This window comes from Leptinotarsa decemlineata, unplaced genomic scaffold, assembly GCF_025532065.1.
Source record: "Leptinotarsa decemlineata unplaced genomic scaffold, Ldec_3_MD MMD2_tig00004307_RagTag_RagTag, whole genome shotgun sequence".
Taxonomy (NCBI): domain Eukaryota; kingdom Metazoa; phylum Arthropoda; class Insecta; order Coleoptera; family Chrysomelidae; genus Leptinotarsa; species Leptinotarsa decemlineata.
Window position 1 is genome coordinate 18,518,094 of NW_027412606.1, and position 15,942 is coordinate 18,534,035.

Genomic DNA, 15,942 nt, shown 5'->3' on the forward strand with positions numbered 1-15,942 from the left:
AGAGTTGTTAATTGATACCTGATTGATATAGATATTTGTGAAACGGAAATTGAGGTATATTCTTCCTTTCACGATTGCTGATTGACACCGATGCGCCTACGCCTGAGCTCACGCGACGCAAACGAGTTTGTCTTACCATCCGACACTAGTATTTACGATTCCACCTACTCAATTTTCGTGGTAGTTTTACTCGACGTATTGTAGTTTTTTTTTGAGCGTCGTTACTACCGTAATTTACGGTTGATTGAATTCGTGGTTATATACACCGCGCTCTTGTATTGACATTTGAACATCGCGTAGTAGTGTGAGTATCTCATTGTTGTCTTAGAAGCGTTGTTGGTTAATCCATGTAAGTTAGGATTACTGAATAAATCATATTGGGGATTTTTATCTTTTATTTCCAATATTATTTGGTAAGTTATTGATATTGTGAGTTACTTAGGGTATCTGGAGGATTAAATTTACCTGGCGCCCATTAAGATCTATTTGAAATTTGCTAAGTTGTTTAACCCACTCCCGTCTCCACTGTTTAGCTTAGCCGCGGATACCCATCTGTCTTATTTGTTACCGACAGATGATTTAGTCTCCTCTTGTGGTTTGTGAGGTGACAATTAAAAGCAGGGAACCTAGAACGTACCTAATGAGGGTACGGTCAATTGCTATCAACGATTTGGAAGGACAGTTACTCGTTTTCAGATGGCGCTACCGAATTGGAAAATATAAAGGCACGAAAATGAGTTAAGAAAATAAACTTTACAGGGAATAACAAACAAGTATTATTAGCATTCAAATTCAATAAAAAAAATGTTACAATATGAAACACAATATTTTTCGAGACTAAATTTTGGAGAACTCTACGAAATCAACAATATAGTGGACCGATTGAAACCAATTCTCAATTCTCCGAAAATAACAATACCATTTTTGGCGTTTTTTCACAATATTTGTCCTGATATTGGCAGCTTTCAATAAAAATTGGATTGAAACTTGTATATTGGGATACTTTGCTTCAAAACATCCCAAAAAGAAGAAAATACCAATGACGAAGATATGGTTCCAAGCCGCCAAAATAATTTCATTATTTTTTCGGCCTGAGAGGAAATGAGTTACGCAGTCATAGTTCCCATGACACGGCCATTCACACGGAGATTCGGCTGACTAAGAGATATTCCAGGAATCTCTTATCTCGACATGTAATTAGCATCCAGTTAACAATTAATTAATTATCATTCTGTTTGTAGCTTCCATAAGAGACAGTCATCTCTAGTTTGTAAAATGAATTCTTTTTAAGAAGTTATTTTCTCGTTCCAATCATTTAATTCTCAGGATATGTAAGGATGTGTTATCTACCTCAACGCATGGAAGTATGAAAAGTATAAATTATATAAAACATATAATGAAAGTTGAAATAGTAATACATTTTGAAATGAGAGAATATTTTGTATTCAGTAATAATTCCTTAAATCACTCAATCTGCCATCAATTTCTTCAAGTTTTCTGTCTCCTATCGTCTTTTTATTGTTATTCTGGAAAGAAAATATTTCATCAATTCAAAACTATAAGCATATTACTTATGAATATAAACAAATTTGGACGAATCTGATAAATACTGAATAATGGAGAAATCTGAAAAATCTTGAATGATATGAATATTCAATAAACAGACAGGTATTTTTCTAGTTTTCCTGCTATTGAAACAGTATATTATGCGCCACTGGAATCAATCAAGTCGCCCCGGAGCGCCAGTTTTTTTTTGTTGATGTTTCATGATTTCATGATGTGAATTACTTTCTTTTTCACTACTTCCAATATAGTAAATAAATATTTTTTTAAAAAAATAAACAAAGGGATAATTCGACACATAAATATTCAGACTTGAAACCCAAGAGCAATACAGTTCACTATTCGAATCGATTACGATTTACATCTTTATTCAGGTGAGCAATAACACATATAATAAATAAATGAAAACAATAATGGGTGATTTCACTAGATTTCAATTTTGTACCTACACTCGACAATTCCTGGTGCCCAGCCACCCTTACTAAATCATATATGGTTATCGCCAATCGAAAGATAGATTACTGTTTTTCTAATCCATATAATGAATAGTAGGTACGAACTGATGTTCTGATTGGCATTTTATCTCTTTTCTAATATTTTGATTCAGTGTCATCGCAACAAAATATTCCATTGCAATTTAGCCGACAGTAACAGTATGGGATAAAAAAACCAGTATCTACCATTAAAGAAACAACTCATTAAAATAAATACTGCTACGAATAACTCAACCCTTGAAATGGACTCTCATTGAAATTTCTGTAATACGATTTATTTTGTTCAAAAATGGAATATCGATTATATTTTATCTGGTAATTGAAATTTTCCAGTTACCACCTAAAGCAGAAAAAACCCTGTTAGGAACGCTAGAAACAAAGAACATTATTAACAGCATAAAAATGATCAAGGAAATGCCATATCTCCAACGGAAAAAAATCAATAATTTGAAACGTTTGTATGAACAATTTTTTCACATTCTTTCACACCTGAAGTTTTTAGAGTGAAATAATCATTCATCATTCACATAATCTGATGTTCTGAATACAATTTGTATAGAAACACACAGTGAAATATTTCATTTTGAAGATAAACTTAAACATACTTGTTTTTCAATCTAATATATCTATATTCTGAAAATAGTTTTATCAAAACTAGCAGTGTGTAGCATTTCAGAATGTGTGAAAAAAGTGGTATAGCTATAGAAAAATTCATTCAAAAATGGAAATTTCCAAAATATTCCAATTTTAATTATTGTTTGTCTTTTACATATTCTGGCAGATTTTTCCATACTCATGCCACTTCTGGAGTACTGTTTGAAAATATTTTGATTGATAAATCACTGCTAATTGAAAAAAAAGTTTCTTAAATATTATAATTTTGATGAGAGATATTTCTTTAAAAACTACACGTAGGTACTCGTATGTTATTCACAACGAAGAAACTACTGTGTGAGCGAAACATGTGTTATTTTTCAAAAATTAAGTTTGTGGAAATCAAAATGTAAGGTTAGTTCATGAAATTACTATGGACTCCATCATCAAGTAACGACCGAAACAATCAGAAAAAAACACGTTATTAGCACAATCAAATCCTAAACATTACAATCATTAAAGAATATTATTGGAGTTTTTTCTCAACACCAAACCGTTATTTTAGCACCTCGACACGTGTTTCGATCATTAAGTGATCATCTTCAAGAGGAAGATCTAACTAATCATACCTACAAAGCTATCCTTATCTATACCATAGATACCTGTTCTAGGCAAATGCGTCTTTAGTGTCTTAAATTGATTTTACAATGTGTCCTAATGTAATTAGTGTGGTAAATCTAATAACTGAAATATTATAAAATATGTAAAATCAATTTCACATGTGAAAATATACTGGACTCAGAATACCACCATCCAAAAGTCGCTATAATTATTGTTCAACGCCTTCACGCATCACAAAAGGCAAAGGCCGATGTTTGAAAAACTTTGGCTGTGTTCATTTTTTTAACTCCAAATGTATGGTGCTACCGTTATCACACCTAAAGAAGATGGAAAGACTTTAGGAAATTTTTTCGCAAGTACTATTTTCATATTTTCAACTTTCTCCAATTACGTTTCATTCAAATTACTAATCAAAAGCTAAAATGAATTGCGAAAATTTCGACCCAATGGTGGTGGTCCGCCTTGGTCAATTATAAACAATTCGATGGAATTTGTAATTTCCTTATGAGTATTATTTACATAGATATAACCTATCGGCTTCATTGTTGATCCATCATAACTAGACAGAGTTCATTTTGTAGAGTTTAACATGAAACGATTAAGATATTTTCGCCAAAATTCATTGAAAACTTCTAAAACTGAGGCCCCTGTAAATACCCTCAATCAATTGAATCTTTCGAAGAAATTTGATAATATTGTTTTAGATTTGAGGTTATAGTGAACATTGATTCTAATACCTCACCTACATCTAATTCTGATACATTTGCATCATCCTGCAATTCCCAGTATTCCGCCAATTGAAACAATTGGACTAGTTGAGTGTCTCTCAGACAAAAACTACGTGAATTCACTGATAAAACAGAACATTTTAGATTTACTTCCCACTTGTCTATCTCAAAATCATTTCCAGTTTGACGAAAAATCTTTACATGTAGTGAGTATGAAATCCATAATAATCATAAAGCTACTAACAGTTGTTTGTACTGGTATAGATAAGTAGATGATATCTTAGTCTGTTTTACTGGTGCAGATATGCAATTAGGCAAGTTGATTGAATATGCCAATTCCATCAACCCGTCAATAAAATTCACCACTGAGAGGGAGGTTATTGATTCAATAAATTACCTTGACTTAACCATTACGCTTCACATTCGCTAATGTGAAGCTTCTTCAGGGCCTATAATTTAATGAGTGGTGAATAGTTTCGCCATTGAATAACATTACAAATCATACTTACAGTAAAAATGAGCGGAAAACAATAAATTGAACATTAAATTGACGAGAAATTGAAAAGAGTCGTGCGCGATTTTGGGCCCGGTTTTCCACATTCAGTAGGAACGGTCAATTAATTGAAATACTCATCACTCCACCAAGTCAAACAATGTCGCTTAACCCTTTACAGATATTAAAGCCGGCAGCGGGGTACGGAAAAATTCGTACAAATTCAAACGAAACAATACAACAACGTATTTTCCTGATGAGAATTCTTTCAAATGGGTTGATACCCCTCGGTTACTCGGTGCGGCAAAAATTACACTTTCTCACCCAAATCCAAGATATGACCATTGAATACGAACATCTACTTCGAGGAAGTGATATTGAATGAAATTTTCAATTTCACGTTTTTTTGGTTAGCAAAACATGCATCGGGAGACAAAATTTGTTTTGAATGGAATCAATTTACACCAGAGGTTTCAAATTCTACTAATCACATCGATTTCCCATTGAATATTTATCGATAAAGACTTCCAAAGGAGAGATTGACAAAACTCGAAAAATCAAGTTTCGTGTTTTGAGCATTAATTTTTCACCTCTTTTTCATTTTCACTGAAGGACAAATAGTCAACAGTAGCTTTTTCAGAGTTTGCAGTAGTGAGTTGATCTTCCAGATGCCCTTGAACGTCCATAATATTTTCGGAAATTTCATGACATTCCAGAATGTTCCGGGTTATACTGAAATATTGTGAAATGCTTTCGAATATCGGACTATTATAGACTTTTCTGAAGGGAAAAATTCCCAATTCTCATTTCCAGCCATCAACCACTGCCATCAGTTACGAAGTGAAATCTATACGATAACTTCGTAATTGCGCAGATTCAATTTGGGTACATCAAAGGCCCTTTTTTGAGTTTGATTTAGACACGAATCCTGCAGTGAAGAAGATAGAAAAGTATTTTATAGTATTGAGTATTTTTAGAAAACCACTTCACAAACAAAACAATTATTGATTCGACTTGGTGGTTACGACTCACAAATCGAAAATAAAAACTACTATTCCCGTAGAGTGAAAGAAATGAAACTATAAAAAATCTTCAATAAACAGCATTTACACAATGTTATTGTCTACGTCATCAGTATATTTCGAAATATTAGAAATTGCCAACGACACATGTTTGTATAGCTTTTACTCTTCGATATAACAAGTTTGAATCTGTTCAAAATCTGTTTTTCCGTTAATCAGCTGTTGCCCTCATACGAACGACAACTCTCTGAAGTTGAGAAACTTGTGCGAGCTAAGGACTAACGAGGTCTTACCTTTTAATGTGTGAATCTCAATATGGTTGCAGAATCAGCCCAGCTTCAACCAGATAAATTCTCTCGAGAAAAATATCTGGTCGAGGCAGGAATCGAACCCACGGTCTTCCGATCGTGAGTCAGGCGCACACCACCGCGGCCAATTCCACAAAAAGTGCAACCAAAGATATTTCTTTAATTGAACCCAAACTGTAACTTTTTGTGACTTTATGATAGTATTTCTCATTTTTTTGGTTTGATTTTATTTTCAATTAATTTTATAGATACAACTTGTTTCAGAACACTCGTTGAGATGAGATGGAATTCAGAAACTCTTCGATTTGCGAATAAGGCCGCTAAGACATTAACATCGGTAAGTGGACTATCTAACTATTATCGATATTCCTAGGTGGTTAAATTCCACTTATATAATTATTATATACTGCGAAGGTACTTGCAGATGAAGCTTTGAGCTCACTACTCGTCAATGAATAATTATATCGGGAATGGAACATTCATGAATATTGTTTGAGAACATCACATTGGCATACGCTCTAACAAACAGTTATTGAAATTTAATCGAAATATATCAGAAAAACCCAATAGCCATATACTGAATCAAACTAAATTTTGTATTCTGTTGGAAAGTTGATTCACTCGATTTCTATATATTGATAATAATAACTTTGCTGCTACAGGTCCTAATCGTTTTGATACTTATTGGTGAAAAAAACTAACAAGCACCCACCGCCATCTGGCCAGAGTTTTCAACTCATGGCTGGAGGAAGAACAGCCGATTCCTGATTGGTTTTTCGAGGGGAGGGCCGTTCTCATCCCCAAAAGCAGAGATTTGTCGATTTCTAAGAATTACAGACCAAACGCATGCTTGAATTTGTGTTAAAAGTTGTTAACAAGCATCTTAAACACAAGAATACTCACCGCAGTTGAGTCGCTGGATGTATAATTAACCTGCTCATCGATAGCTGTGTAACGCAGGACTCGATACAATATAAGCGTAACCTCTCTATGACCTGGATCGATTACCGCAAAGGAGTTGATACAATATCGCATGAGCTCATCTTGCATTTGCTCAGATGTCTTTCAATACCCGACAAAATAGTGAGATGATGTCTCGACCTATATTTATCGGCATTACGCGGCCCTAAGTGTGCTATATTACTATACTAGAGAGGGTCGAAGAGAGGAGTCTCTGGATGTAAGGAGAACCTGCTCATCGATAGATGTAAAACGTAGAACTCGATACGATAAGCGTAACCTCTCTATGGCCTGGATCGACTACCGTTAGGCATTTGATACAATATCGCATGAGCTCATCTTGTATTTTCTCAGATGCCTTGCGGTACATGACAAAATAGTGAGATGCTTTGAACAACTGATACCACTTTGACGAACTCGCTCCACCATAACATCTGGTCAAGCAAGAGTCCAAACAGGGTGGGTCACTTTCAGAAAGGGTGTATTTCAGGATGATACCCTCAGTCCCCTTCTCTTCTACATCTCACTATTGCCGTTGCGCTCAGCAATACTCGAGAGTAATAACTATGGCACCCCCGGAAACGAGAGCCACAAGGTCACCCATTTGGTTTATATAGATGATATTAAACTTTATGTATTTATGTATTAGGTTTTTATTATTTACGTCTCTTTTCAGTTCATGTTATCACTTACTTTTAGTGATTTTACTTTTGTGATACTTTTGTGATTTATTGTATATGTTATTTATATTTCGCACAAGGCTTTGTCAAAAAGAATTTATTCTTCAGACAATAAAGTATATTTGAATTGAATTGAATTGAATTGAATTATGCCTCTGGAGAGAAGGATCTCCATCAGCCCTTGAGGGTGGTGATGCATATTATCGGTATGGAATTTGAGATAGACAAATGTAATGATCCATCTCAAAAAGGGACGATGCGGGGAATACGGAAAGGATGTGCAGCACGTAGTGGAAGCATCCTACACCATTTGGTTGCCGGAGAGACGTATACTTACCTCGGAGTAGAACAACGCCACTCATAAGAGGTAACAGCAGTGAAGAACTCTTCTCACGGCAAGTGTCAGCACAAACTTCGACAGATCTGTTCATAGGAACTGTTGAGGAAGAACAAAGTAGCTGTAACAAATATGTTTGCCGTTCCAATTTCACTCTACTCGTTTGGAGTAGTGAAGTGGACTCCGGAGGAGCTGTATCAACTCGACGTAAAGACCTGAAAAATGAATGCATATCTATAGAAGTTCGCATTCCGAATCGTCCGTTCCACGGTTGTACTTTCCCAGACAACAGGGAGGCCGTGGACTCTTCAGTTTGGAGTGTCTATATGACAGAAATGTACTGGATATAGCCTGTAAAGTCGCCAGGAGTTCAGATCCCCTTTTCTGCATGGTCCGTGACCATGAGGGAGCAGGAATTGTAGCATTCATCTTCAGGGCAGCTGTCGAGCAGCTGATGAACTCGGTGACACTGAACGAGGTGAGTGACCACAACCCTGTCACCGAGTTGGAACCCGTTCAGTAAAAAGCTCATATAAAACCGCAGAGATCACCTCACTTTTGCGGAAACACAAGGTTGAATCAATGCATTGAAGACCTTGGCTTATCAAAGCGCCTGACTTTTGCTTGCCTAAGGTCGAGTACGCTGAAGTTGGAAATGAGAGGTTCATCATGGCTTGCCAGGATGATGTCTTCAACACCTTAGTCTACTGCAGTCGCGTTATGGGTGTAGAGGTTCCTGACACAAGGTGCAGGACCTGCCGCAAGGCGCCGGAGATCCTCATGCACTTGCTATCAGCATGTCCAGCATATGCGGTCTCGGCCTATAACCATCGACATAACGCGGCCCTTAGAGTGCTATATTACCATCTACGGCACCCTTACGGTATTGACGAGACACTGGTGTTTTTCTACGCTGTTGGGAACGAGAAGTGCAAGCTAATAAGCCTGATGTAGTTCTTTTCGACCACCAGAGCAAGGCGATTTTTGTTGTGGAGTTTTCAGGTCCGGGCGGAACGAATATCGTCTGAAAAGAGGAAGAGAAACAGATGAAATATCGAGATTTTCTTTTCGAGCTCCGCAGACTCTATCCAGACCACTCTGTCAAGATGGTTGTTCTGATTATTGGAGTCCTTGGTAGAATGATGCCCTCTCTACTTTCGAGTCTCAAAATCACACCGGCTTGCGCACTGAGGCAGAAATCTTAGCCGGACAGATGCAGGAGGCTGTCATTCTTGGCTCACTGCGCTTGCTCAGAGCACATAATTCTCGGACCCAAGGATCACTTACCCGATGGTATGGGGAGTGGTCGTTGGATGATAATGCTGGCGCGCCCTACAGAATGTATCGGGGCTTCGGGGGATAGAGCCTGACCAGCACAAAATACCGTTGGAATAAAATAATAATAATGTGGAGTTTTCAGCTCTTGGCGAGATGAATGTCGTCCGAAAAGAGGTGGAAAAACGAATGAAATATCGATATTTTCTCTTCGAACTCCGCATACTCTATCCAGACCACTCTGTCAAGATGGTTGTTCTGATTATTGGAGTCCTTGGTGTGATGATGCACTCTCTACTCTCGAATCTTGGAATCGACAGAAATCTTAGACGGGCAAATGCAGAAGGCTGTCATTCTTGGCTCACTGCGCTTGCTCAGGGCACATGGTTCTCGGACCCAATGATCACTTACCACACGGTGTGGGACATGGTCGTTGGTTGATAATGCTGGCGCGCTTTCTCGAATGTTTCGGGGCTTCAGAGGATAGGGCCTTTGGTGAGTTGTGCCACCACTTACCCGAGCAACTTGTGCAAAATCGGACCGGCAGTCCAGGCGCACCCGGTGAGGAGAACACTAATTTCTCTACGGTTCGGGCCGTGGGTCCACGGGGCTATCCACCTGGTGAACGAAAAACTTGGTTTCTGATAACCTGTGATGTGAAACATAACCGGAGCGTTCCGCTTTTCCCACCCAAAATCTTAGGGTTCACGTATCCTATATTCGGCGGCAGGGTAATATACCTCCTTTCCAGCCTGCTAATGAAGTGGTAGGAGTGACACTTCTACCACCCGTTGGCATGGCTGTTGATCAGACTCGCATCGTGCTATCAATAGAGTCAATCAGAACACGCAGGGCGCTCCACAGAATTAGGTCCCTGAAGCAACAAGAACTGGCTTGTTTGGATGCGGTGGTTCATAGTGTTCTCACATATGAGGCTGACATCTGGCAAATGAACACCGTCTTGTATAGCGTCGTCCAATCGCTTTCCGAATCGGCAGAACGGAACTCTGCATTGCGATTCGACAGATTGAACGACGTGTACACAAGATGGAGGCTAAGATCACGTCGGCGAGACAACATGCATGTCGTATCCAATGTGTCATGGATTTCAGGGCTGCCAACAGGCCTATCACGCCCGCAGTGCGGCGAGTAGACGCCAAACTGCGATGTATTCATCATAAGTCCATCATAAGTCAAAGCGTGCTGCTAACCACCAAACAGTACTGCCTTGATAGGATAGGAATGCTAGTGACTGCTAAAAAGTCACTATTGAGGCGAGCGAGAAGTATTTCGAAAAACCTCAGGTCTGGTATAAAAATATATGATTGCAATGATAACTGATATGTTGAAAAATATTCGAAAGTGAGCTGTTGAATTGCCTTGTGCATCAAACTCAATGACCATCAATAGATTTCAACAGGTGCGAACAATTGGAGACCATAACCCGAAGTATTCATCTTGAACCAAAATTATTCTGGTGGATCATAATCTGTTCAACTTAACCGACTAAATACATGCAAACTGATGAAACAAAATAAAACTATTGGATATTGTAGAATTTTCAACCTTGCATTAATGGCACAGGTATGACGCGAAATCAGTACCTTATGAAGCTACTGTGTAGTGAAACATGTCTCAAATGAAATGTATTGTGAAAGTTCTATGAATATTGTCATAGAGAGTGTTCTTGTGATGCACTCTTTGGAACCTTTGGTGTAGTAATAATATTACTGGTGTTTTATCCCACCAAACCGTGTGAACTTTCTATTGAGAACTTGGGTCGGACAAACTCATCTGTGTTTTGTATTTTCATCTGTAATTTTTTTATTGTTATTCTGATATTCACTGAATATAAAATTTCTAGTTCAAAGATATAATTACCTTTTTCAAAACTGAATACGCCAATTCCTGTGAAAGGTGAATGATATAAAACTGATAAAATTAAATACAAGCCGACCTCCATGATATTCAAATGGTCAGTTGGCATACAAAAATGCTCATTTCGTGAACTGGATTGTGATAAGTAGGGATTTCCACTGTAATTGGCGGTATTTAAATGTGTTTCAGCACCTCTCCTTCAATTGTTATGAACATTATCTGAAAAAAGATCTGAATTCAGTTCATATATTTTCAATGTATACCACGAAATTATTTCATATTTTCATTCATACATTTCATAATTGATGAAAATCCTTTAATCCATTTTTTAGAGAGCAGAAAATCACCGAACACGCAAAACACTTCTAACTTTCATATCTTTGATTGACAAACTGAAAATGCTAGAAAGCTGTCAGTATGTACATACTAGATACAAGTTTACCAACATAAAAAATTGAAAATTGCTAATTGAATATATACGTAGCCCGCAAAATTTGAAAATTCAGCTTATTTTTTGTACAGTTCACCTATACATCTATCATCAGAGGATCTACAATTCTTGTAGGTCTAATATCAAACGGAAAACTGCTAACGTCAACCTCAATATCTGAATTCTCATTATATTTATCATTTACATTTCCACTAGTCTTGGAATTGACTCTACCAGAATCGTGTGTTTCCAAAAAATCATGTATACGAATATATAGGATGAAAGTATCGAAACCTTGAATTTTCTCTTGTTAGTTTCACATCTTCTCCCATTTTCATACAATTCGTGAATAACCACTGAATCAGTGCTTTTCGTTAACATTCAGTTTCATAAAACAAGACTTATAAGACTTATCTACATTATACAAAACTCATCAATGTAATAACTCGGAGATGAATCGAAGCTATAACGTCATTTCGCAATCATTACAATTAAACTTTTGAGAGTTGATGATAGTTTGTTGAAAGTATCACTAATTTATGTTTTCTTGCATATGAAAATGTCCGGCAAAATTTCGCATCTGCAACAATGGTAACATTCATGTTCACCTCAAAGTAATAACGCATACAATTTCGACTTCTAGAAATTGCTTGCGTACAGTTTGATTCTACTAGCTACAGGAAAATCATCAGACTATTATTTGTATATGTCCATGATTTATTAGGATATGAACGATTTCTGAATATGTTTCAAACAGTTGATGATGATAAAAAAATTCATCGAACACTTTTCATATTTATTTGTGATGCACTGTTTGGAACCTTTGGTATAGAAATAAATGTTAGTGGAGTTTTTTCCCCACACCAAACCGTTATTTCAACACCTCGACACGTAGTTCGATCATCATGTGATCATCTTCAAGAGGAAGAATAACTCCAGTGATATTCACTTTTTATATGGTTGATGATTATTTGAGTGCACACAGTATTTTCGATTCATTGGAGTGATGTTATTTAGTTTTTTTTTCTTATAAGAAAGCAAATTTTCGAAAACAGAATTGAATCTGATAATCAACTCAATCACTCAAACTTCATTCAATTTCACAGGTTGTTTATTCAATATGAGGAATAAAATATTTCGGATATTTTGGATATTTTGTTCTTTGGTTATTTTTGATAGGGCGCCTTATTTCGAAGATACAGGGCAAAACATAATTTCGACAATAACTATTTTAGTAATTTCGAAATTATTAATGTAGCCAAAATAGAAGTATAGCGAACTACGCTGGACCTACCAAAAGACAAACAATCTAACAATTCCGTTGGTACCTATCAACAACATTCCGATTACTACAAACGGCTGAAAACATTCAATTTGCTGGGTCCGGGAATCGATGAGGAGAAGATTGGATTTTTGCATTTCTTGTAGATTAAGAGACATTACAAGTAATTTTTGGTGAAAAATTGTTATTGTCGAATTTTTTTTTTGCTCCGCATCTTCGAAAAAAAGCGCCCTATCAAAAATCATCAAAGTACCAAAAATCCTCATAATAGCCTGAAAAATAGTCCCTTGAATTTTTGCCGAATGTTTAATGACAATAGTAATTTTATCGTTATTCAACAGAAACTTCCATTTCATTGAAATGAGTTTTTTTTCCAGCTTGGCATCCTTCTTGCCCTCCGACTTGCGATTCTTCAAGGATCTCTTCCAAAATTTTCTCCACAAGACAACCCTGCAGCTTTCCATCCATCAACATATGTGAGGTATGTGAAAAAATATATTAATGTTAGCAGGAACACAAAAATCATTCTTCATGAACGAAATGATGAAACTTCGAGTATATGTGAATATTACTGGAGTTTTATGCCAACAAAAAACCGTTATTTCAACACCTCGACACGTGTTTCAATCATCAAGTGATCATTTTCAAAAGGATGATTGAATAGTTCAATCTTCCTCTTGAAGATGATCAATGTTGTAGTTTGGGAAAAAGAGTATTCGGCTTTCTACTACTCCATCTGGATACATAATAATATGGGAATCTTCTTAAGAAAAGAAAGAAGTAATCAATTTTTTAAAAAGTAAATGTATACATAGATGTGTAGATCATGCATAGAAGTGACTTTCAGGCACAAATCTGGAAGAAAAAGCCTTCCTGAAACAGCTACTTCCATATAAATATTGAATTACACCAATTTCACTATTCGATGTAGTCGGATGTTTTTCATCGTTTTTGCAAAGATCGCATTATTGGTCAATTTGAACTGATTTTTTTCAAAAGACGTAGTGGCTGCAGTCCTCAAACGAGTATTCAATTCGATGTAGGGACGCAGCCATGCAGACTGCTTGAATTTCAACACTTTATGGATTTTCGTCAATTTCAAATCAACTTCCAATCAACTTGTGAAATATAACCTTCAGGATTGTCATCGAGAATTTGAGAGACATCAATGTTTGTATCTACCCATTCAAAACCTCCATATGTTAGGCATTCTGACATTGCCCATCCATATAAAAATATTTACATCGAAATACATTACAAATTTGGATGGTTTCGTAGCATCATATGTTGGCCTATATTGGTTGTTTGCTTCTGAATATATATTGCAACAAATTTCACTCCTTATACCCTTTTCCACTAACATAACCATGTCGACATCTTTTAAAATTTGCAATTTACACCCGGTATATTTCAACATACAATCCTACGTGATCATCTTCAAGAGGAAGATTAACTCCAGTAATATTAACTTTTTATATGGTTGATGATTGTTTGAGTGCACAAAGTTTTTTTGATTCATTGGAGTGATGGTATTTTTTTCTCATAAGAAAGCAAATTTTCGACAACAAAATTGAATCTGATAATCAACTCAATCACTCAAACTCAATTCCATTCCACACAATGTTTATTGAATATGAGGAATAACATATTTTGAATATTTTGGATATTTTATTCTTTGATGATTTTTGATAGGGCGCTGTATTTCGAAGATACAGGGCAAAACATAATTTCGACAATAGCAATTTTAGTGATTTTGAAAATATTAATGTAGCCGAAATGAAAGTATAGCGAACTACGCTGGACCTACCAAAAGATAAACTATCTAACAATTCCGTTGGTATCTATCAACAACATTCCGATCACTACAAACAGCGGAAAACAACACAGGGTCCAGCCCATATGTTCGTATATATAAATCGCTATATTCCCCCAGAGTTTTGGCATGAGCATACTTTTCATCATCAATTTCAAAATCGTTGAGTTTATCATAAAAATGTTTTTTGGATGTTAATTCAGTGTCAAGGAGTTTTTCCACAACATTCCACAACAACATAATAGTATGGAAATACGACTTTCTTAGTGAGAAGCTCAAATTTTTCATCGTCCAATTCTGCAAATTCTTTTCGTAATATTTTCAAATATTCAACATACGACTTTCTTAGTGAGAAGCTCAAATTTTTCATCGTCCAATTCTGCAAATTCTTTTCGTAATATTTTCAAATATTCAACATTTAGTGTGGATACTAATTCATCGAGACTGGCCCCCATGGATCAATAAAAATCTATAAATCTGAATTTATTGCTAGTCATTATCGTATTGGGTGAAAGAAATATATTCTTTGTTGATGGAAAGTATGCTTACACTTCCTCTTTCATCCCTTACAATGAAATGACTCCTCATCTCTTACAATGAAATGACTCCTCATTCCTTACAATGAAATTGTGACGTTTTCCTCCTATCAGCGGCAGGGAAAAGTGCAGCTCCGGCAGCTGTTCGTCTTGGTGAGCAAAGGGTCGTAGGAATTTGAGTGTATTTCTTGAAGAGAACGTTATATAAACTTATTGAGGGCGCCACCTGGCTAAATGCATTATATAAGAACCATAGTTTTACCAAGCCAGGGCGACAAAACTGAATAATGAAGTTATTCAAAATAAATGCATTATGTGCGCATCCTGAAAATAAATCTGGGCAAAACAAAAGGAAACTTGACCAAGTAGGCAGTTATAATTTCGCTCGTTGGGGAAATATACATAACAGTTTTTATTGTATTATAAGGTGTTACTTTTTATGTAAAAGTATACATTTGAATGCATAAGTATTTCTTGCAATCACCCAGTACTGCGTGTTAGCTTACACTTGATATTTTCTTGTCGAATATGATAAGTAAAAAAATTATAATAAAATAAATCTGGCCTGTTATTTCTGGACTGGATAGTGCTGGTAGGAGAATCAGGATCAGGCTGTTGTTCGCCTTCTTTCCGTATAGTGGTCGATCTATTAGGATTTTCGGAAGATAGAAGATTTCATAGTTTCAACCAACGAAATTATGATTTCATCCAGTTAACTCCGGGGTCAAATGATAATATTGGGATTTATTTTCATTTCCAGCTTTATCGGTAATTACAGGGTTCGATAACCACACCTACAACCCCCACTAAGGGAGGGTTGAAATATCAAAAAAAACTCCTTGCTAATTCCTTGAATCCGCCAATAAATGAAGTGGAAATATATTGGTATTCGACTTCATTCAAATAATAAAAAGTTTGGAGAGCCGGT

The 15,942-nt window shown here is 36.2% G+C and overlaps 1 protein-coding gene and 1 long non-coding RNA gene across 2 annotated transcripts in view; one reads left to right on the plus strand and one right to left on the minus strand.

Annotated features, from left to right (window-relative positions):
* Window positions 1-15,942, plus strand: part of LOC111505504 (protein O-mannosyl-transferase TMTC1) — an 816,809-nt gene that overhangs the window by 563,327 nt on the left and 237,540 nt on the right. Inside the window, exons 6-7 of the mRNA XM_074179103.1 lie at window positions 6,088-6,160; window positions 13,043-13,146. Coding sequence (XP_074035204.1) covers window positions 6,088-6,160; window positions 13,043-13,146 — 177 coding nt within the window. The remainder of the gene's footprint in view (window positions 1-6,087; window positions 6,161-13,042; window positions 13,147-15,942) is intronic.
* On the minus strand, window positions 1,459-11,336 carry LOC141483964 (uncharacterized). Its single transcript, XR_012466390.1, has 3 exons — window positions 11,247-11,336; window positions 10,957-11,172; window positions 1,459-1,526 (listed from the first exon to the last, which is right to left on the minus strand). It is a non-coding gene; the product is annotated as an uncharacterized lncRNA (long non-coding RNA).